Source organism: Ammospiza caudacuta, chromosome 9 (genome assembly GCF_027887145.1).
Source record: "Ammospiza caudacuta isolate bAmmCau1 chromosome 9, bAmmCau1.pri, whole genome shotgun sequence".
Classification (NCBI taxonomy): Eukaryota; Metazoa; Chordata; class Aves; order Passeriformes; family Passerellidae; genus Ammospiza; species Ammospiza caudacuta.
Window position 1 is genome coordinate 14,116,898 of NC_080601.1, and position 22,427 is coordinate 14,139,324.

Here is a 22,427-nt window from a genome sequence, read left to right on the forward strand (position 1 = left end):
AGATGTGCAGGTATATTGTCCAACTCCCTCAAGTGGTGTGTGAGAAGTAACAATCCTTGCTGGCATGACACAGGAAAAGAACAGTCATCCTTTGTCAAGTACAACTAAACAGTGTGTGTTTGTATTTAAAATTAACAACAATTGAATTAATTTACTACACTGAAAGAATACATCGAGCAGTTTGTGTGCTCCTCCCCAGGAATCTAATCCTGCACATCAGAGCTGGGAGTGAAGAGCTGTAATATCTACAAACACCATCTTCTGCCTGACAGTTGAGAGAGATTGTACTCTTTGCCTGACCCTTTTAGCTCTGACAAAATAATTAGGAAGTGACAATTCTGTTCAGAGTTGCAAATTGTTGTGAAATACCAAGCTGCTGAAACAAATCTCACTGGCAATTCGACAGGCAGCAGTAATCCTCTCCAGCCTTTACTCCATTGGAGAATTTGAACATGCTAAATGATCTTATATATCCTCTGGCAGTTGAGAATTTACCACCAACTTGTTTCTGTCTATGTGTATCTCACTATGTTTGACAGCTTTACTATGAGCAGCTCTAAATAATATTTAATATTAGCCATGGTTAAGTTTTAATGTTTTAGTCCAAGGCAGATGAGAGGAGTTAGGTCATCATTTAAATTTTGCAGAAAGATTTAAAAAATACACTGAAGAAAAGGTAAAATAGAGCAGTGGGGGTTTTTACAGAGGAAAACTGGGTTTCTGGCTACCACAGCTCTTGGAGTCTTTCTGGGGAGTGTTACATGTTGCAGGGCAGCTGAATGACCACCCTCCTGCTGATCAGGGCAAAACCCACAAGGTGTGCTTGTTACAACAGCCCTCCCTGAAGCAAATACTACCGGGGATTCTCTCAGGGCTTCAGGCTGGCAGGCAGCGTCTTTGGCAGCCCTGAAAGCTGCAGCCAGCCGGATGCACTACAGCTGCATTGAACCTCCTGAGCCCACTCAGCAACCACCTGGGCCAGGCAAGAGAGTCAGGGCTCCTAAAACACAGCTGAGAGCCCTCAGGGACACCCTGCTCTGAGGAAGGAAATCTGGAACCCCAGGGTCACCAGCTGCAGCACAGGCTGCTCTCAGCAAGGCTGACACAGCCAGCTGTGTTCAGAGATGAGACATCTCTCCAGACCCACCTGACAGGTGCCAACAGAGCTCTGAGTAAAGGCATAAATATGTCCAACTCCTTCCCAGACTTCTTCTGACAAAATTCTCTCACTTGCATCAGAAAATAAAGTGTTTGCTGAGGCATTATTTTTTTCTCCACTACCAGTGTGTGTCAAAAGGAACACAGGCTTTGCATCACTTCACTGTGCATGTATTTGCACAGAGACAAACATATGAACTGCACTCATGCTTTATGCAGAAGCTACGAGATTTCTGCCATGGGTGTGTCCCAGGACATGCTATTCACACATACAAGGAGGTATCAGCCTACTCTGATCACAAAGACCCTGTGTTCCATAAGCTGGAAAGCAAAGCCAAGGACTGCTCCTGGTTGGAGAGATCTGACATTTGCTGCACATGCTGGAACAGGCTCTGCTCAAGTAATTTACTATAGATCCAGTGACCATCTACTTAAAGTTTGTCTCTGGAGCTTAGAGACTCTTCACAGCTTGAATTCCTAACATGTAAGCTCCCCTCATTAGTGGTTCAGATTTTGCCATTAACCCATGGAAAACACCTGAGCTTTGCTAGCTTTTGCCAGCAATCCAGACTGAAGATAGTGGCTTCAGAAGTGCAATCATTACTGATGTCACTGAGGAAGATATTTTCCTTTAAAATTAATATCAATTACAAGTAGGATAGATAGAACCTGAACACTCAGTTCCCAACCAAAACTAACAACTTCCTCATTTACAACATTGTTCAAGAGACAGCAGCATTGGAGGAAAAAAGAATTACTGAATTGTAGTGACCCAAAAGGAAGCAAAATGAATTATTGTAATTGCCATTGAAACAACCAAACTAAGGCACTTCCAGAATGAATTGGGTGCTGAACCCCAGCAAGAAGCTGTTGTCATGTTCCTAAATTATATATATGCTGGTTTTGGGAAAGAGTTCAATGATTTCTTGGCACAGCAAAGCACAGAGCTGAACTTACAGCTTATTTGCACTTGGAGATAACAGTGGTTGACGTTTACTTGGAGAAAAGAGTTTTTTCAGATCAAGACAGAATGCTCACTGCTCTATTATAAGAAGCCCACAGTACTCCAAATGGCAATGGTGACAGTTCACTGTATTCCTAAACTTTACATCTGGCAGCAATTTTCTGAAGAATCAGGTCCACAGCACTTGGGGGCACAGTTAAGCATGCAGGCATGTGTTGAAAGCTTATCCAAGCTCAATGGAAAGTGTATTCTTTCTACTAAGCATAAGGTTAATTAGATATTTCCTGAACAGAAGTGCTAATTGTTCTGTTCTCTGAACCTATCTTCTTTGATGAGACACATTTCATCTCCCAGGGAATTTTTAAGAGGCAATCTAGCTCTGCTGTCAACTGTGCTTATATTATTAAATTTGGCAGGTATCTGATGTTGTCATAAGGAGAGTATTTTGCTATTAATATTCTCCTGCTTTATGTAGACCACATGAAGACTGAACTGAGAGATCTCTTTTATTTCTAAATGTAGCTGAAGGATACCCACCCCTGGCTGGATGACACTCACATCTTCAATTTGCCTTAGCTCTGCACATTGTTCAGACTCTTAATGACAGCTACTGATAACCGTAGAAAATTATGCCTATGAGCTCCTAGCCTTTGTGAATTAGCAAAAAGATTAATGATAGTAATTGGCTCTCTTATTTGTCCTTTGCAAGAGGTGCATAAAAGAATAGCTGTCCTTAAACTGCAAAAATAAAGTAGTCAATGTTACATTCTAGCATCGTAAATTAAAGTCAATTCTGCTTAGAAACACCAAGGAAAGCAATACTTTTGGAGTAGTGTTGGAAAAGGAAATAGGGATCATCACTCACTTCGATATGTAAGATATCATTTATCTAGTGCAGACAGCCCTAACGTCCCATGACTGGTCAAGAGGAATAAAAGCATTTTAAAAAGGAGTTTTTGTGACACAATCTGGTTAGAAATTAAACATGCCAGCAGAAAGGAGACAGTTTCAATTTCCCAAGTCTAAGTGCTTCACGAGGATGAAGCATTAGCAGAGACTGGACTTTCCATACCTCAGTCTGGAGACCTCTTTAAACATGGCCTGGTCATCATCACAGAGGGATGATTACCAGTGTGTTAAATATTTTAAATCTGTTGCGGCAATCTTGCCTACAGATCTACATCAAATTCCACACCCTCTTCTTCATTTTATCAATTACTTCTGTCATACATCAGTAGATTCATTAATTCATCTTTTTCCCTGAACCCTAGTTGTATTCCTTCCTTCTAGGTGGACGTGGATGCCAGAAACACAACTTTATTTCCCTGTCTATGCACCATGCACAGTGTACAAGATCTGATCTTTCAAGAGCATGTAACAGATAAGCTGCTTTTCTGAGCAGCAGAGTGTCAAAGGAATCAGTCCTGCATTTGGATTTCTGCTGGTGGAACCCTATGCCAGACCAAGTCTCTCCCAGCAGATCTCAGATTATAGACCTAATTGAAGAACCTATGCTGAAAGTGGAATTAGGCTCTATTGTTGGATTAATACAGGAAATTATGGGGAACACTTGATAAAGGGCATTTAAAGAAACAATCACTACATCATATCTGGTTTCCAAACTAATTCTTTAAGTCAGGAGTTCCTTTCAGCTGGGTCTTGTCTTGAAAACTTCGGTCCTTTTATTTAAATTTTTGCAAATTGTATCTTCAAATGCTTGATTTAAGAGAAACCATTGGGAAAGAAAGGGTTTCTACTTCCTTAGCAGAACAAATATGTTGGCAACTTTAGGAAGATAGAGAAATCCCAGATGAAGTTAAGTATCTGAAGTTCAAAGCAGAAACTGAACCATAATCTCATCCCACTTCCAGCAGTGCTCCTACAAGGCACACAGCTGGATGGAGGACACCTGCTCATGTCCTGGGAAACAGTGGAAACACAGATCACTGTGACATTGCCTTTCCATCAATATGAACATGAACAGAATTTAGTGCCATTCCTTTTAATTTTATCAACAACTGAACAACTAGTTTGCCTTAATAGAAAGCTATGAATACTGGCCACTGAAAGTCTCAGAAGTTGCTCACTCTACTCTTTGAAAAAGTCTCTTTGAAACAGAACAGTAGCAGTGAGCTTGTGGACATTTTCCCCATCAAGTGTCCTGTGAGTCAGCCACATAGACGTGAGTGAACACTGTCAGCCTTTGCTCAAGAGGGCTTTACTTTCCAGAGAGCAGAGGAAAGAGTGTTTAATTAGTTGCTCTGCTCATTATTCATACATTAATAAAGCAGCAAGGTATACTTTCATTACTCATTGACATCACATTTCAAAGGCCCCATTCTCTCCTGTGAATTCAAATTAATTGTGCAAAGGTAAATCAGCAACTCTATGCAGCCTCCTCTGCAGGAACTGCCCTGGCTTTGTGCTCCACAACCACCTCAAATCCCAGGCCCACAGTCTGCAGAGTGACAAGAAATTTGCTATTTGCAATCAAACCACATAAACTTAACACTAAGTTTTCAGCATCCCTCCCATCACAAAGGGCCAAAGGGAAAAATCTGTCCCCTCTCTCCATACCTTAAATAACTGCACCAGGAAAGGAAGAAGAGACACAGCAAGCTGTCAGCAGGGGAGAGGAGGGTGGATGGAAGTTACTGGATCCTCAGAGTCAGATTTTCTAAAGCCTTCTTCATGGAAACTCAGCCTCACCAACCATGTGCAGTCCCAGCATGCACATCCCATTCTCAGAGGACTGTCATGACTTCTCTACATGAACCCATTATATTTACTTTCTCATTTTTAAACAAGTTTTTATCTTTATCAAGTAATATGAAAAGGGTGGACAGATGTGTTTCCTATTTTGTTTTGAAATTGCTATTTGCAACTAGAAAATGTGAAAAATATTATTTCCAACAAATATTAAAATATCGTAACTGAGCTCATAAAAAGTTCATTGTAAAGTCAATAAAAATCAAGCAAATTAACTTCTCCTAGAAAAGCCAACTGGACTTTTCCCATATGTGGAGTAGGGGAAGGATCCACCCCTTATTATTTTGAAGGAAGTAGTGGCACAGTTTTGAAGTTCATTATGTGAACAAACTCATCCAAGATACACAGAATACATTCAAACAAACTAACTTAAAATGAGATCTTTCCCAATTGTACATTTTTTCCCCCGGATGATTCATCCAGCACAGCTGACTGAACAATTCTGTTAATGTGTGAGCTGAATAACCAGTTTGATTGTTCTGGCACTTCTGAATGAGACCTGTAATTTTTTCTCATCGCTCACCCAGCTGTTCTGCTGAACACCATGTAGCTATCTGTATATTCCAGAATGAAAAATTACAACTCTGGATTTTAAAGCTTATTAATAAGCATGCACTGAAGGTGACAGAAACTGTGAATCTATATGAAAACACTATAAAAACCACCTAAATTTCTCTATGCAAACCTTTAGTTCCTCCTGAATTTTTTCTTCCTCCAGTTTGGCTGCTTTCCGATCCTCCATTTCTATTTTCCATTTTTCTGCCACTATTCTGGCTTTTTCTTGAGCCATAGCATCACGGAATTTCTTTGTTATTTCAGCTTCCTTTTGTCTCCTTCAGAAAAGGATGTGAAAACAAAAATTTAATGCACTAATTTTCTTAAATTGAGGATCAATGCTTACACACTGGTTGCAATAGATAATTAGCATAAGCCTTCATGGAAAGATGCAAGCAAAGAACTAAAATGTATTTAACAAGAGATCTCGCACAAATCATATTTTAATAAACCATCCAGAAAGCAGACAATTTACAATTTTTGATAAATTATTAATTAAAATGGCACTTCTAAGTTAGACAAGTACTTCTTGGATGTCTTTAAGTCAAACCTTATATTTTTCTATTGGTCTAGCAAAGCATGGTTGGGAATTTACTATCTTTCAAATACCAGTAAAAATGTCTTCCAAATTCTTATGCTAGATTGTTTATTCATACTGACAATGTAAAAGGAATTCAGAGGACAGGTTGAAGGTTTCAATCCCTGCTTAAATATGCAAGCACTCAAAGCAAGAATAATCTCATATGAAAACGGATAACACAGAATAACCTGATATTAAAGAGTCACTTTTCAGTGCTGCACTACAAAGGGAAGTGTGTGAGGCAGGTGGCCTAATTTCTAAGAATATCAATCATCAAAACACTTTTGAATGTCCCCCAAACCTGGAAGAGGCCCTGCTAGAAGCACCACATGGCACTTTGTATAATGAGTTTTGAACTGCTGGAATAAAAATTAATACAAGCAAATTGCAAATAAAACCAATTTCAAAAAGGATTTTATGTACTAAACCCCCATTGTGGGCTCTGAACTGTGATATAACAAACATATCTAATTTAATCATCTCAAAACCAGACTGCTTCATTCTTCTTTATTTGCAGGCTGGTCAATGGTTTAGCTAAATTCCCAACAGAGAAAAAAGTTGGCACCACTTTTTTTGCAAATAGGGTTTTTGGCTTTCAATATTCAATAAAAGCAAAATGACATTTTTAAAAAGCTGAAAACCTGAAAAAGCAAGTGAAAGCAAACGCTCACAAAACATACTTACCAGTTTTACCCACCATTACCTCCCACCTTTCTACAAGGTCATGCCTCCCCATTAGGCCAAGTGGACCCTGAACTCAGACTCTTAAATCCTCACCATAGTTCCTCTGCCTCCTTCTGTGCCTGCAGCCTGGCCCGCTCTGCTATGAGCTCCTCCGAGATCTGCTCGTAGGGTTTGTCCCCCGGGGCTTCTCCCATCACCCAGACCCAGACCTCACCGTCCTGGCCCCGCAGCCACTGCACGCGCTTGCCGTTACCTGCAACACCACCGAGAACACACCACAACGTAAACACCGCCTCAAATCCTGCACAGACACAGGAAAGGGTGGGGAATCTGCAACTTAGAAAACATTAAGCTTGCCATTTACAATTCAGAAGAAAACATTGCTCAGAGGTCCAAAGAAATCTTCAGATTTGACCAAATTGTGCCAAAAGCCGGGGAAAAAAATTAAAAGGTTTTCATGCTGCGGATTACCCAATCTTTAAAGACTCACTGTCCCACAAAAATAAAAATTATTAATTCAGGCATGCATTTCCCAGAATTCCAGTATTATAATCCCTTTTTAATTGCTATATTTGCTCACTTCACTCAACAAGGGATGAATGAAGAGCATGGAAAAAGAGATGGGCAATGACCAGTCATATTATGTGACTAAAAATGCTTTGTGCACAAAGAATGTCCAGTGTTGAACAGGTAGAGAAACTTCATGGGAACATCTTCAAAGAATGCAGGAATTTCGTGTTCCCACTGTGTGAAGCAGGAGTTTCAGGGAGCCTGCATGCTCAGAGCACACCACTCAGTGCTGCAGAGCCTATTCTGCTCACAGAGGCAATTGAAAGGGATTAAATTTCTGGTTCAGTTTTCATGACACAAACTACACAAAAATCTATGGTTACTGTGTTGACAGAGTGAGTTTAAGAACACCACAAAAGGCCTGAAAAGCTCTTTACAAAACAGACTGCATTTGGTGAGCCATCAAGTACAAATGTAGGACTACAAAGGACACTAGATTGGATCCTACCTGAACCCATTTCAATAGTTATTTACATTACCTGACTTAGTGTGGTTTGGTCTTTTCCTTCTGCTTCGATAAATAGAACTGTCAAATATTATAAGCATTTTAGAGGTTCATAATAAGGAATTTGTAGAAACACCTCTTATGCATCAATTTTTATGTTTCATTTCTTGCAAATTTCTTGAAACTGTCCTCCACAAAAGGAGATTCTGCCACAAAGATGTTTACCAAATGAATACTGGATTTATTTCAAAGAATTCAGACTACAAGGACATAAAGGGTCAGCAGTTTTCATCATTCCCTGAATATTAGTCCCCTAGATTTCATCCTCTTACCCAAACACTGGTATGACAAAATTGTGCATCACAAAAGGAAACATCTAAATCTTTATCTTCTAAAAGAAACCTTGTCTCATGTGAAAACATGAGGAAATGGACAGAGTACCATTTTCCTAAGGAGTTTTTCTCCAGTGTTCCCACAAGAGTCAAAAGAAACTTATCCTATTTATAACAGGCCTGCCAAATAACAGGCAGGCTTTGCTTCCACTTTTCCTCCATCTCTCTCTAGCAGCATCAGCTTAGCTACTCTCACCTTAAGCTACCACTTGTTCTGTGTGAGGACATATCCATTTAACCGGATTAAGTTTCCCAATGCAAAATCAATAAAGTGTTTCTGACATCCCAGGCTGAAGGCAGAAAACTGCAGGAGGCAGCGGGGAGGGGTTGTTGACAGCAGCAGTGTCAGCACCAGCCCCCAATCACAAGTGTTGACAATCCAGACTGAAGGCAATGAATGGATCAGATCTCACCATGAAAGCTGATATTCCATATCAAATTTGAAAATGTAATTTATACGAATCCCCAGCGTTGGCCTAACGGTACTAACTTCAAAGAGGGGTGGAAATTTAAGCTAATAGTGTTTTCCTTCAATAACCCTCAAAAGCATTTTCTCTTTCACAGTCTATCAGATTATGTCTCAGGTTATAAATGTGAATGTATTTCATTGTGGTTCTTATTCTGTACATTGTGTTCCTGTCAGCACAACATTTATTTTGAACTTGTATTTTCGGATACAGCATTGGAATACCATCTGCTGAGACCTGACTGGCCATATCACTACTTGACTCCAAGGTTTTCTCCTACTGCAGTTCCTGGTAAAGTATCTTGAGAAGTATGGAATGAGTACTCCCAGGAACACTAATTCCACAAAACTAAAGGCATTGTTTGTTTTAAAATCACAGCACATCATCTTGCTTGTGAGGAATCTGAATATCCTAGTGTCTCTCCTTCATTTAGTACATTAAGGAAAAGACAACAATACCCCTTGTATTAATTGATGTGTACCATAACTGGTGGATACAAAGTACTACTCCAGTTCTGAGACAATTTCACTATTTCTATTAATTTATGAGCTTGCCAGAGGGAACCAGGAATGAAAAAAAAAATATATAACTTTTCAGGTAAGCAGACAAATTTTATCTTTGCTTTTCTCAAGGTTTTCTGTGCCAAAGGTTTATTAATGTGTTTCTCAGAGGCACAACTAACCCAATGCAACCCAGCCCAATAAAAGAAATAGCTGATTTGTCAATGTGTCTTGAGAAATTGTTCTTTCTTCTTTTAAAACAATGGATCTTTTTTATAAAGTTCTAGCCAGTAGATGTATAAACTCCTTTGAAACCACCAGTGTTGTTGGTTCAGTACTACACATAGTACTACTGTATTTGCATAAAGTACATGTTCAAATATAGTCAAAACTGAAAGATTTGTGTATTAAACAACCTGGCAATTTTAACCTTCATCATTAAACAGACATACCCCCATATATATAAATATATATATATATATAAAATTTTAAAATAATTCAGCTTGAGCACAGATGGTCTAATTCAGATCTTTCTCTAGAAGAAAAGAAGGCCTTTTCACATCCAGCCACTGAATTTGCTTCAAGAAATTACTCCCATGCAAACCTTCTTAAACCTCTGCTCCTATAAAGCTGCAGCTGAGCTTTACTGTACAATCTGATCATAAAACTCAGTAGATTCTTAGCACAAAATAACATCAAAAATGATTGTGCAGGAAAAAAAAAGAGCACCTCAGGGAGAAAATCTGGCACTGTGAAAGCAGAATTTCTGCCGTACAAAAAGCCTCTGCAGCCCGCAGAATCACATTCACAGTGAGAGGGTCAGCTCTTCTAGGCTAATGATATTTTAAACTGCAGAACCTATGGCAAGATCAAGAAAGTCCAGAAAATAATTTCCCCTAGTACTTGCAGGAGACTAGTGTTATCTGCTTTGCAAGCAGAGAATTACTACTATTTAGGGCTGATTATTACAAAATAATTCCTGCTTTAAAATGCCTCTCGAGTATTAAATTTTTTCTGCAAAATAAGATGTTTTGTTAATACACTTTACTTCCAAATGAAAAACACCAAAAAAAAGAAAAATTCAACTAAATGTAAAAGGGGACAAGTCCTGACTAAACAAATTTGAAATGTAGATGAGAAGGAGGCAAGAGAGGCTCATGTTTCCTGGTCAGTAGTAGGCTGCTGAGCCCAGTCACAGAGCCTAATGCAGAGTCAAGAAATAAAAATTAAACCTCTTGAGCCCCAGTCTTGTGCCTTGACCACAAAAGTACTTTTTTCTTCTTGGAGAGATTGTGACAAGTTGCAAATAATAACCTTTAGGAAGCAGCGGACATCAAAGCTAGTCTGGATTGGAGAGTGGAAATGGAAGTACTTTAGAAACAAGCAATGTTTTATTAGGAAAACTTAGTGAATAATTTACTAGGTCTTTGCCATCCCTAGTCTTCTGCCATTTTTCACCTAAAATATCCTTGTAGCACCAAAAGAAAGACAATATAAACTTTTGAAGTTCTTTTCACCTGAAGCTCATCCATTAATTAGTATCTCACATGGAGGTCCCCTAAAACTACACTCATACTGCTTTGAGACCAATAAACTGGCTTCTGGCTCCTTACTCCAGACAAATACCAGGTCAGAAAATGCAAAATCAGGTCTTTCAAATTTGCAGCACAAAGGGACCACAGCAAAAACTTTCTCGGAGACCTAAAGCCAGAACCAACAGCAACTCAAGTTTGTACATATAAATGCACACAATCAAAAATAAGACCAAATCATGTTTTCTATTTGTCTGTTATTTGCACAGCCAATTCTATAACAGCAATGAAAGTGTAAAACAATGCCCTGGAGAGCAATTGGAAAGTCGAGCTCTCACCTATAAGAATTACGAGGCTCTGCCAGCAGCACGCCTGATCCCACCCGCAGAGTGCTGGAGTGCTACCAGAGCTGAGCCATGGGGCACCACAGGCTGCTCTGGCCTCTGAGCTGCCCCAGGGCCAGCAGGGCATTGTCACCTTGTCACTGCCATGACATTGCCAGGGAGCACTGACACTGCCTGGACACCTGGGGACAGAGAGAAGCACCAGGGAATCCCACCTCAGGCTCACTGGGTTCCAATCCTATCAGCTCAGACCTCCACGCTGTGTCTGAGGCTTGGAACAAACACAGACACACCAGGAGACCAGAGCCCCACACTGCCTCTGCCAGCTGGAGCAGAAGAGCTGAGCAACTCACTGGGTTTAGGAGTTTTATGGGTTCTTGGCCTCCTTTTTAACATCACCAAATAAAATGGCTTTGGAAATAATGGTAATTAGAGCAAATACAATACTGCTGGAGTCAGCTTCCTTTCTCCAAGCTTGGTCATCATTGCTTTAACAGTTAGAGAATCCCCAGCAGTCTCCATTTGTGATCCATCCCCAGTGTTTACACAGGAGCTATTCCAAGGGGCTAGAGGCCTGATTTGGTGTCAGGATTCCCAGCTGTGCCATCCCCCAGTCTGTAGGCTTAGTCCAGCAAAATGACAGAGAGCACCAAGCACCCTCCTGCCTTTCTGTGGTAGGAAACACCACAGGGCGTAAATTCAGCAAATTCTGTGATCACTGATTTATAATCTCAGAACCACAGGACAGCATTCAAATTCTGCTGAATGATGTACTAAAGAATCTGCTATTTCCATGAACAGCTTTGTTTCTCTGGGCTTTCCACCATAATTCTCCTGCTTGGAAGCTACAAATCTCTGCAATAGCAATTGACTGTCCTTCCTCACCCGCTGGGAAGCTTTGCAGTCTTTTGACTCTCTACAGAAAACATCTCCATTCTTTCTCTGGGTTAGAAAAAAACTCCTGAAATTCATTAGGCATTTGAAACTGGCTGCATGTGCATTAAAAGCTGATCAGCCTGATCAGCTTTTGCCATGGAGAGCTAAACCATAGCTCATGGAGTTTCCTGTGTTTGTAGGGTTGTGGTTTTTTGTTCTTCTGCAATTCAAATATCTGGTATACTCTGGTCTAAGCACAATGTCCCTTACTTGAGATTTCTTGGCTTTCCAAGCAAATTAGTTTTTATGGTTTCTTTAAAGTAGAGGCATGAATTTTGCTAGTCTGCAGGGTAGATGAGTTTCCATTCAGAGTTTCATTTAGCTAGAGGACATGTGTTAGAAGCTCATTGATTAGGATGAAAATGAGCATGTGAGCTTTAGGCTGTTCTCAACTCCTTGAGCTTAGCCAACATAAGAATTGAATTAGCTTTTTTTTTTACAAACACACGAACAGAATTTCACTTCTTTCTAAGGAGAAAACCTAGGAAATTACTGTGAATGTTTTTGAGAGGCTATTCAAAGGACAGAATGCACTTCTCAAAACAATAACTGCTGTAAATCCATTCAAATATACAGAGAAGAACTAGATGGTAATGAGGAAAGTAATGAAAATAACATCATCTCACAATAAACTGAAGATCTACAATTAATTTGTGCTCTGCCTCTGCTAATTCTATGCTAGGGAGCATAGAATCCCTCTCTTCCCAAAACACGTTCAAAAAACCCCTTCATTTCAATTCTTAGAAGAATGGGGGGAAATTCTGTCCCTGACATTTCAATTTACACACCTTTGAATTTCAATACTGTGTTATGTGCCTTTCCATTGAGGGGAGGATTTGCAAAGGCAGAAAGAAATTCAGCTGATTACATTAATATATCAATGAGGGTTGCAGGATTTCAGCATTGCTGAAAAATCAGCCTTTTATGGCTCTCCAGCTGCTTCCTGATCATATAACAAACTCAATCTTCTGTTTATGGAATTACAGCCTGTTACCATGGAAATAATTATGCTGCAATAAACCCCTGCAGCATCAAATAAAACAAGAGTGACTGAAGAGAGCAAATATTAAGGGAGGAAGCAGTTACTCACACAGGACTCTGGTAATTAAGAAATGTAGCAGGGATAACTGTACACAACACTCAAAGGTAAGTGGGTTTGCATGAGGACATGGTATGTATATATGTACCACACACACAGGGGTTTGCATGTTAGAAACCAAAAAGAAGAAAAAAGAAACACAGAAATAAAATACCATTTAAGCTGCATCTGCCCAGTATGTTCTAAACAATTTTGTCGCTCCCTGGCCAAGGCACACTGTTACATGTAACAATTTTGTAATTGGCCAATTTCAACTAGGAGATAACATTCAAAACTCTTTCTTAAAGACCTTGTTCTAACTCCTTGTACAATCTAGAGGCAGCCTCTTGTCTGTCCATTTTAATGGCTGACCTTCTCACTCTAAACAGCATAAAAATATAGGTAAGCATCAGAGGAAAATTAAAGGTTTTAAAATCATTCACATCAGTATTGCTCATTTGAGATTTTTTTCTTCATTAAAAAATTTCAAAAACATAGAACCATATTTTCTGATTCTTCATCCAAACTGAATCTTGTAAAGTGTAAAATCCATATAGAAGGCTTGGTTTCTCTCAGAGACCTATCACAAAGCTTCCAGGTTTTCCCTTTGAGAAAATAAAACCAAGTCTGCATGGCAGCTTCAGGGTCTGCTGGAGACTCAAAGCAGGAGGATAAGGGTTCTGTGTCACAGAATGAACAGGGAGCTATGGATCATTTTCTCTACCAGGCTCTCCTGATTAATGCAGCGTGCCAGGTTTGCACTCACTCCTTTTGTCAGGCACACAGGACCAGGGAAGCAGGGAGAACTTTACCCTACAGTGAGGCTTTTTAGCACCACAGTGAACAAGTGGACTCAAAGGTTATTGAACTGCCATCAATGTCTGGCTAAATCCACTGCTGACTCAAACACATTGAGTTTTCCTGTACCTTCCAAATCCTGCTCTCAAAACCTGGTTCCTTTGTCCTTGAATGTTTTAGTCATTTATGTAAAAAAATGGCAAAATCAGCAAGAAAATATTGAATTAGCTTGGGCAAATCCTATTCTTCCCTTGGCCACAGTTCTGCCCTCTTTCCATATCAAGTATTCATGAGTTTGCAGACAGCCACAACCTCATATCATTACTGAGGCACAGTATGTGGGAGAAAGTCCAGCACTGCTGTGTCAGACAGGCAGAGGAACATGACACTGCAGAGAAACACAGCACTGCCCTCTGTGCCAGAGGCTCACTAACCCAGCAGCCTCTCACAGAATGCCTAATGCCAGATGTCTCAGGGAACAGGAATACTGAGGATTGCATGTCTGCAGGAGAAGGCCCCAGGTAGGCAGCAATATTCTGCTGTCACTTTTCTGCAAAACAGAGAAATCAGCTGCAGGACAAGAGAGAAAACGGAAAAGCACAGACTTATTGCATATCATAGGAGGCGAGAGAAATCCCTCGGGATTTGTTCCATCTGGTACCTACCTAGGTCATCCAGCAGCTGGAGGTCTCTTGATAGCCCCAGGTTCAGAGAACTGAGTTCAGAAGCTGCTCTCTAACCCTACCTCAGCACTCAGCCACACCAGGCACAGGCCCTGAGCAGCTCAGTTCTGGCCCAAGGTACAGAGCATAACAAAGCTGCAGCACATCTCAAGCTGCTCTACATGGTGTGTTACATTAAAACTCGTCCAATGACTTCAAATTAGGTGGCTCTGTACCCTAACAAAAATTGTTTTTACATTCTTGCACCTGTTCTCTTTTTACTTTTCCATCTCTATCTGAATTGGAAACAAAGGACAGGACTGTTCAGAGTTCAAGATCACATAATGCCAGAAATTTCAGAAATACTGAGGTCTGACGTCCCTGGTTAGATCCATATCCAGTGATACAGAGAAAGAGACACTGAACACTGACAGGAGCTTGTCTCCATGGGAGATAAAATCTTAGCTAAGTATTTCCAGGGTCTGTAGAGGCCTGAGCATAAATAAGGAATATATTTCCAAGTTCAAAGTCAGAAAAATGTCACTGCATGTCCACCCACTGAAACACATGCTCACTCACTGGCCTTCCTCTGACACTGATGTATTCTCCAGCCATCCACTTGGTATATTTGAGATACTTGCTTCCAAACAGCATCATCTATTCTCTAATGACCTTTCTAACACAAATGTCATTTAGATAGATAAATTATTTTCTAGCCATGCTGTGATAAGCTTACCCTATTTTCTCCCAGCTTCTCTTGTTAAGGACAGGTAAATAAGAGCATTTACAAATAGCTCCCATCTGAGCACCACCAGCTGCAGTTCACAATGAATAAATGGCAGAAATAACAGCAGCAGACCAGCATTGTCTCCCCTCCCACATGACTGTCCTTCAGCTACCTAATGCTCCATAGTTTTTGAGATCTCATTTTGGGAATGCTGGCAGCTCTGGATACTGCATCAGTGTCAAAACCAAAATTGGCAGGGCCCTCTGCTTCCTCCCAGCTCAGCTGTAGTGGCTAAAGAGCTCCTGCCTAATCACACAAATATGTTTCTGTGCAAATTGCAAAGCTGCCTGTCACTCAAATCTCAGAGAATCCCAAAGGATCTTGACATTTTGAGGAGACTTCTCTCAGTGATTTTAGCACAGTAGGAACAAGCAAAGTGTTTAATTACAATGAAGTATGTTCCTGAAACATCTGCCCAGGAGCAATTTGTAAGTGAATTGAAGGCGGACCTCCAAGAATTCAGCTCACCTGTGATGCTATTCCAGCACCAGCCAGCAGTCATTATTCAATTAAAGCTACAAAAGATTTCCTTTACATTGAATAAGCTCACTAAATGCTTTGGTAGGACCCATATAATGCCCAAATTCTACTAATAATTTTAGGCAAGGTACAAATAGCAAAAAAAAAGAAATTAGGAGCAATTTATTCAGTATAGGAATAAATATAAAGGAAATACTTCATTCTGAAGTGATGTTTATACATTGCTTCCCTTTAGACATCAATCTGTGGTTTTTAATTGGCAAAGAAATTAGAATTGATCAATAATTTGAACATAATTCATTCACCCTCAAAATGAAATAATTCCTTCAACACTGACTCATTCTGATACTAACTTCAATTTTAACCTTTCCTCAAGACACAAGGAACCAAACAATCCAAATAAAGAAGCAGGCACCATTTAGCATTACATTTTGCGGGTGACTAATATTTTTTTTAGAAATTAGGAATAAGGCTACACAGATGGGTGCACTATTTGGATTGCTAAACACTCTCAACAACTTACATCTTTTTTCATGGTTTGGACTTGTTTTCTAAACAGCAAATTTCATGGTACTGAATAGGACATTTATGGACAACCTGCATTCAGTGGCACCGCTTTAAAAAATGCAGATTTGGGGCCTTTGGTAGTTAGCTTCCAAACAATTAAAAAATGATCATGTTAGTGATCATTCCCTAAGTCTGAGGATGATTTTAAGTCTAGCCTTTTCTGACCTGCAAATGCCAATCCTTTTGCCCCCAGCTCTGCACTTGTAGTTTCCATAGGACAGCACACTTAAAACATAAGACCAATTCATCCTTAAGTCACCATAGGAAATCAAACTTGAACTCACAATCACTGCTTTGTTTTGAAAAATCCAATCCTTTTGCTGTGCTGCTGAGTGCACACATCCCACGGTAGCTAAGCTCCTGAATCCATGGGGAATTGCAGCAGCTGGGATATAGAACTCTAGATCAAGCAGAAGGCACTTTTCAGAGCATTTGAATTGGAGAAGTGTCCATTAGCAGCTTTTGTTCAATCTTATATCCATCCCAAAGAGATGGGAAGAAAAGTTTTCTTATGTGGCTATTCAAACTTTGAGGAAAGCAGAAGGATTTGAAAGGCAGTGCTATAAAGATAATTCCACTTAAATTAGAATAAAATTATTTTATACAAATGCTATGTTGTATTCACAAACAACATCCACATTTTCAGAAACTCAGCACAACATTAGCAATATTGAAGTCTCATATCTATTTTACTCTTTCAGGCTACAAAAATATCTATAAACTCAGAGTAACTCCTGGCCTAAAAAAGGTAGCATGAACATAAAACTTGTCATGCAGCAGAGTCAAAATCAAACCCACAGGTGAAAAACCTCATATCCCTCAGTTTCAAGGGAATAAAGAACATGTAATTGGGGTAGCTTTGCATTTCTTGGCAGACACTTTAATTAATTTAATTAATTTAAAACGCGACCAAAAACACTCTACATTCTACACTATGTAGCAGGGGAAGAAGGTCTGGAAATTCATTTATATATTAAGGGCAACTTAAAATTAAGCAGCCTCAAGGTCCAAAAATTATGATGTCAATTGTCTTCTAGGAAAAAAATATTTTAAGATTAAAAAATATTATTGTCATCTACTCTACTTGAGTCTATGGGCAAGACTATTGCACAGTAATTACTATTTTATATCCATAACTTGCAGTTGGCTTTTTTATCTTTTTTGTTTTAAGCCAGAAACCATCTTCACTGAGAGACCATTTAACATCACATTGTGGAACTATGCAGTAGAAATCAATTACAAGTATCTGTACAGTTAATGATCAGCACACCTGAAAGAAGTTATATTTTCCAACTCTGGTGCACATCAGTTCATGAAAGTAAAAATATATTTCCAGCAGAACCAGATGCCTGACTTGCAAATCTGATTCCAATAGTTCTTCACTACAGTTCTGAAGAAAGTAGAAATTCCCTAACAGTGGGCAAAAGTCAAACCTAAGCAATACCTTTAATTGGCAATTTAAGGAGGTAAAATGAAAATGGGTTTTTATGAAATTTAACTCAATGTGCATTTGTGACTACCTTTGTCAGAGCAAATATAATCTATAGGGTACTCTGCTGCTCTCCTTTCTCCTATTACTTACAAATCAGAAAATTACTTACCCAGAAAATGGTCTCCTGCAGTAGGAAGCTGAACAGGTTTAATGTATAATTTATATATGGAAAGGTAGGTGTCAACACTGTGACAATCCATCAGATAAATATTTTTGCAGTTAGAGTTTTCTGTATCTGTCTCCCTCAAAGAATGAGCATGATACAGATTATCTCAATGATATGATGTTGTTTTGGTATGTGGAGCTGAACTGCATTTTTAATTTTTTTCCTCAGCTACAAATCAATCAAAATGAACAAGGCTTTTGTGCTGCATGAGAGAAGCTGTTCTGATGCCATCCCTCTCAAGAGGGCCATTCACAGTGAGAGCACTAACATGAAAAAAATAAATATTTAACAGAATGACGTTTTCCAACATTCACCTTGCCATCTCTGAGGGGTCATTTTCAACTCTTCTATGGCTGACTAGGGTCTTCTGGTCGCTCCCTCCTCATTTTAAGGCTACTGTTGTAACTTGTTCCAGTCATTCCATGCAGGTCTGTGCTTCAAGTGAGTCTTGGAAAATAGTTTTAATTTGAAGCACTTTTCTAATAATAGTCTTTGAATTTATAACTATCTAAGGGGCACTTTGTGAGGTTCAGAAGCTCTAGATATTTCAAGTCTGACAACTGAATCCAACAATATCTCTGTATTGAGGTGTTTCTACCATGGCTGTGTTCAAATAAGAAACATTTGAAATGGGATTGCAGTCCCATAACCATTACAGACTTTTCTCAAAATCAGCTACCAAAAGTTAATAGAAACTTTGAATATTCAAGCTTTAATAGATTTAAAGATGTGATAAGATCTTTGGCAGGGAAATGGGTGGTTTACATATCCCTGTGACATCTTGTTGAGTGAGGAATCACTGTAATTACATTTCCAAGATGAAAAGGTTTTCTATTTTACACCAGCCTATCAATTTCATCCTATGGATGGGGGAAAGAGCTGGAAAGGCACTAACTCAGCAAAAAGAGCAAGGAATTAAGTATTTCTGTTTACTTGAAATCACTTGGACCCAAGGCCAGGCAATAGGAAAAGACATTTGGAGAAGTTATTTTCTGATGTTTCTTCCACCATTGTCCTATTCACTTTTCAAGTCAACACACACATTCAGCATTCATAGCAGCCTCTGGGAAGAGCTCCGTGTTTTAACTATATATTGTATGCAAACACATTTCTGGTTCCTTCTCTTTGGTTTTGGTTGTTGGCTTGCCACACTATTGTCCTATTCCCTAAACAATCTCTTGGAGACTATTTACTAATACAGTTGGAAATTTAGTCTCATATAGTATGGCTCTTTTGGTATTACATTTACTCACAAAGAGCCTTTCATAACAAGCTCAAATTCAAAATTATTTCCTACTACAGCCTGATGGAAATATTTAATGCCAAGTGAAGAAACTGCAACAGCACAGGCTTTTGCCTGACCTAGAATGAGGATGTCAGGTGATAAAAGAAAAGCCTTAGGAGTAGGGGAGGAGAAACTTGGTCATGATACATCAGTTACCACTGACAGAACATCAGCAGTGACTCCTGACTGAAACCGGCACTTTAAAACAACTCCCCTTACTCCATCATTAAGATACTCCCAAAACAAAGGAGCAGCCTGGAGATACAAGGAGCAGGAACACGTAGCTTTTGCAGTGCCAGACTGTCATTTTGCCCATGGGGACAGCTGGCACTCATCCTTGCAATCTCTTCCAGATGCCTGCTGCACCACAGCCAGCTGCAAGCCCACCATCCCCAGCTGTGGAGCAGAGAAGGAGGTCAGAAATCTTACTCTGGTTGCGCCTTGCTGTCTTTCTCAGCACAGCCTCCTCCATTCGGGCTTTTTCTTCCCTTTCCCTCCAGCGCCTCAGCTGCTCTTCTCTCATCTTGTAGAATAAGATCTGCTTCTGCTCTTCGTTCAGCTCTGCCAGCAGCTCAGGGTCAATATACATGTCACGCAAAATCTGCTGCAGCATGATGACTCCAAAAATATAAAAATAAAAAAGATAAGGAAAAATAAAAGAGAGAGAAACCTGCTTCCAATTATACCCACTACAGTGACAAAAGCCCACTGATGGCACTCCAGAAGGCAAACTGCAGCAAAGGAGCTCTCCCACACCTGCCTGCCCAGGAGAGGTTTGATTCCAGCTCTGGCTCTTTTTGTGCAGGCATATTCTGCTCCTTGGCTTGACAGGGACAAAGTTCTTTTCTTATCTCATCCTCCAAATGTAGGGACAGGTGTCAAGTGAATGTAAGAAAAATGAACAGAAAAGGCTAGTGAAAAAACATAAAATGAAAAGGTTGGGAAAAAAAGAGTAAAAGGCACTTGAGTGCTCCTGACTGCAAGCCAGTAAAAATAAGGGATTCTTGATTGAACCCAGCAGCTTTGCTCCCTTGAGCAGAAGGAAATTCAACATAGAGAGTCTCAGAGTTTCAGGTCAAGCAGCTCCCTTCAGCAGCAATACACTCCCAAGGGCATGAGTGTTGCCCAGGGGTTTAAAGTGATGTCATGGTTAAAGGTATCACCTACACCAACAATATCCATGTCACTTTGGGAACTGATCTCCCCTGATAAGAGAGGAGTTTGCATATTATTTCTCAGTCTAGCCTGTTAACTAGTCTCAACAGAGTAAAGCATGTTAGAGGTCATAGTTATCTGGTGTTGACAAATACTGTCATGCAGTAAATTGACTAAAATGCTTCTAAAATTAAAGCAGATGTTACAAATGCCACAAGAATCTTTTTATCACTTTATAAATAAATCAATATGAATTAAAACAAGACCAAGTTCTCAGCAATTCACGCAGGCTATGCAAGCCCTGATGTTAATTCATTTTCCGCTTGGTGACTGGAGAAAGTTACAATGCTGCTCTTCCAGGAGATTATAGCTCTTCACTATGTCGCAGTTTCATCAAAACCAGCAAAAATAATATTTCAGCACTAGGCCCAACAGCCACTTGATTATGTAAAAAACCCAAACCTCCTCTGGATTCAGGAGCCTGTTTCCACTGTGCAGGGGCTCAGGTCCTCTGGGGAGGGAGGGCACGCTGTGGGAGGGGGCTGCTTTGTGAGACAAACCAAAGTGTGGCCACTAAAAGGCACAACAAAACACAGGCTGAGCCACATCCCACTGCTTGATTTTTATACAAGAAGGAAGAGAAAGAGCAGGTCTATGTTTTCTCACGAGAAACCTGCTTTACAGATAAGGAGCTATCAAAGCCCTGTATGACTTCCAAGACCTCATACTCAAAAACATCTTGCTAATGCACCCATGCCCTTCATTTGAGGAATGTAAAATACTATTGCCCTAATTTAGATGGAAAATCAAACTGATAGAAACCAAAATTCTGATGAAGACATTTTATCACCTGGAACCACAATGCCAAATATGCTGGAATGAGGCCTTCAGCTGAAACAGGATTTCAGAACCCGTCATGTATGGGCTGTAAGGAGTGTAGTCCACATGCTACTCTGAAATTCAGTATTGGTCCTATGGACAGATTTTGTCTCCTAAAACAAAATGCTTTTATTATTACTATTATTTTTTAAGAAATTCAGCTTGGAAAGAAAAAACCTAGAGTAAGAAAGATTTTATTGTGCTTCTCTATTTTACTTAGTCAGGTATAGAAACGGGAGACCCTGAGGGGGTTGGCTTTTTTTTCTTTGCTTCTATTCGATTATATTAGAGCTGTGCCTCCACATTTTGGCACTAATTGAAAAAGACTCGCTTTTGCAAAGGCTTCAGGGCAAGCACTTTCACTCTTTTACTCATTTGTCATCATTCTTTATTTTATTTTGCTTGACTTCACAGACCAGAAATTAAATCCTGATCAGAAGCTATCATGGTGCAGAAAACAAACTCTTCATCACGGATTATGTGTATCTGAGCATTACAAGTAGCACCCTCTCTGAACAGCATTCAGCTGCAGAAGCAGCTCGGGATGGAGATACAAGACAGAATGCAAACAAATAGGCAATGTTCAATGTTGAACATTGTCATGTTCAATGAGCAACCACACAAGAAAAACAGCAAGAGCAAATAGATGAAATGACACTTCACGAAAAACCCATTGCCTGAAGATTATTCAACTAAAATATTTGAAGATGGTAACCAAATGATCAAGTAGAAATCATCTGTGTGAGAATTATTTTTTTTTAACAAAGTAAAAAGTCACATGTGGAAGAGTTATCATCTAATCACAGCAGCAAACCTGATCAACTTCCTTCTCATAGATTCTCTTTGGGTTGCAGCAATCCCAAAATAAAAAACTGGAAATATAAAGGAGAAGAAAGATAAAAAAACTTGCCACCTGATGTAAGCCAACATCCAACAGAAGTAGAAACAAACATCATAACTTTTGCCATTAATTTTTAACCTATTAGACACTGATTCTCATTGCAGTTCATGTTTCCACAAATATTCCAAATACATAGATGGAATTATCACAAAGAAATTATCATGATCTCTCCTGACTGCTCAGAAAATTAAGCAAATCTATGAAATCCAAAATAACCTTGAGGAAACACCAAATCTACTGTAACTCTTTCTATTTCTAGGATTAGCTCGTATTTTGCAAAG

At 39.6% G+C, this 22,427-nt stretch overlaps 1 protein-coding gene across 2 annotated transcripts in view; it reads right to left on the reverse strand.

Annotated features, from left to right (window-relative positions):
- Positions 1–19,824, reverse strand: part of SH2D4B (SH2 domain containing 4B) — a 56,078-nt gene extending 36,254 nt beyond the window's left edge. For both annotated transcript variants that reach the window (XM_058810778.1, XM_058810777.1), the window contains exons 1-3: positions 19,641–19,824; positions 6,804–6,963; positions 5,577–5,724 (exon numbers count right to left, since the gene is read on the reverse strand). In XM_058810778.1, the coding sequence (XP_058666761.1) occupies positions 5,577–5,724; positions 6,804–6,963; positions 19,641–19,824 (492 nt within the window). The remainder of the gene's footprint in view (positions 1–5,576; positions 5,725–6,803; positions 6,964–19,640) is intronic.
- Between the last annotated feature and the right edge of the window lie 2,603 nt (positions 19,825–22,427).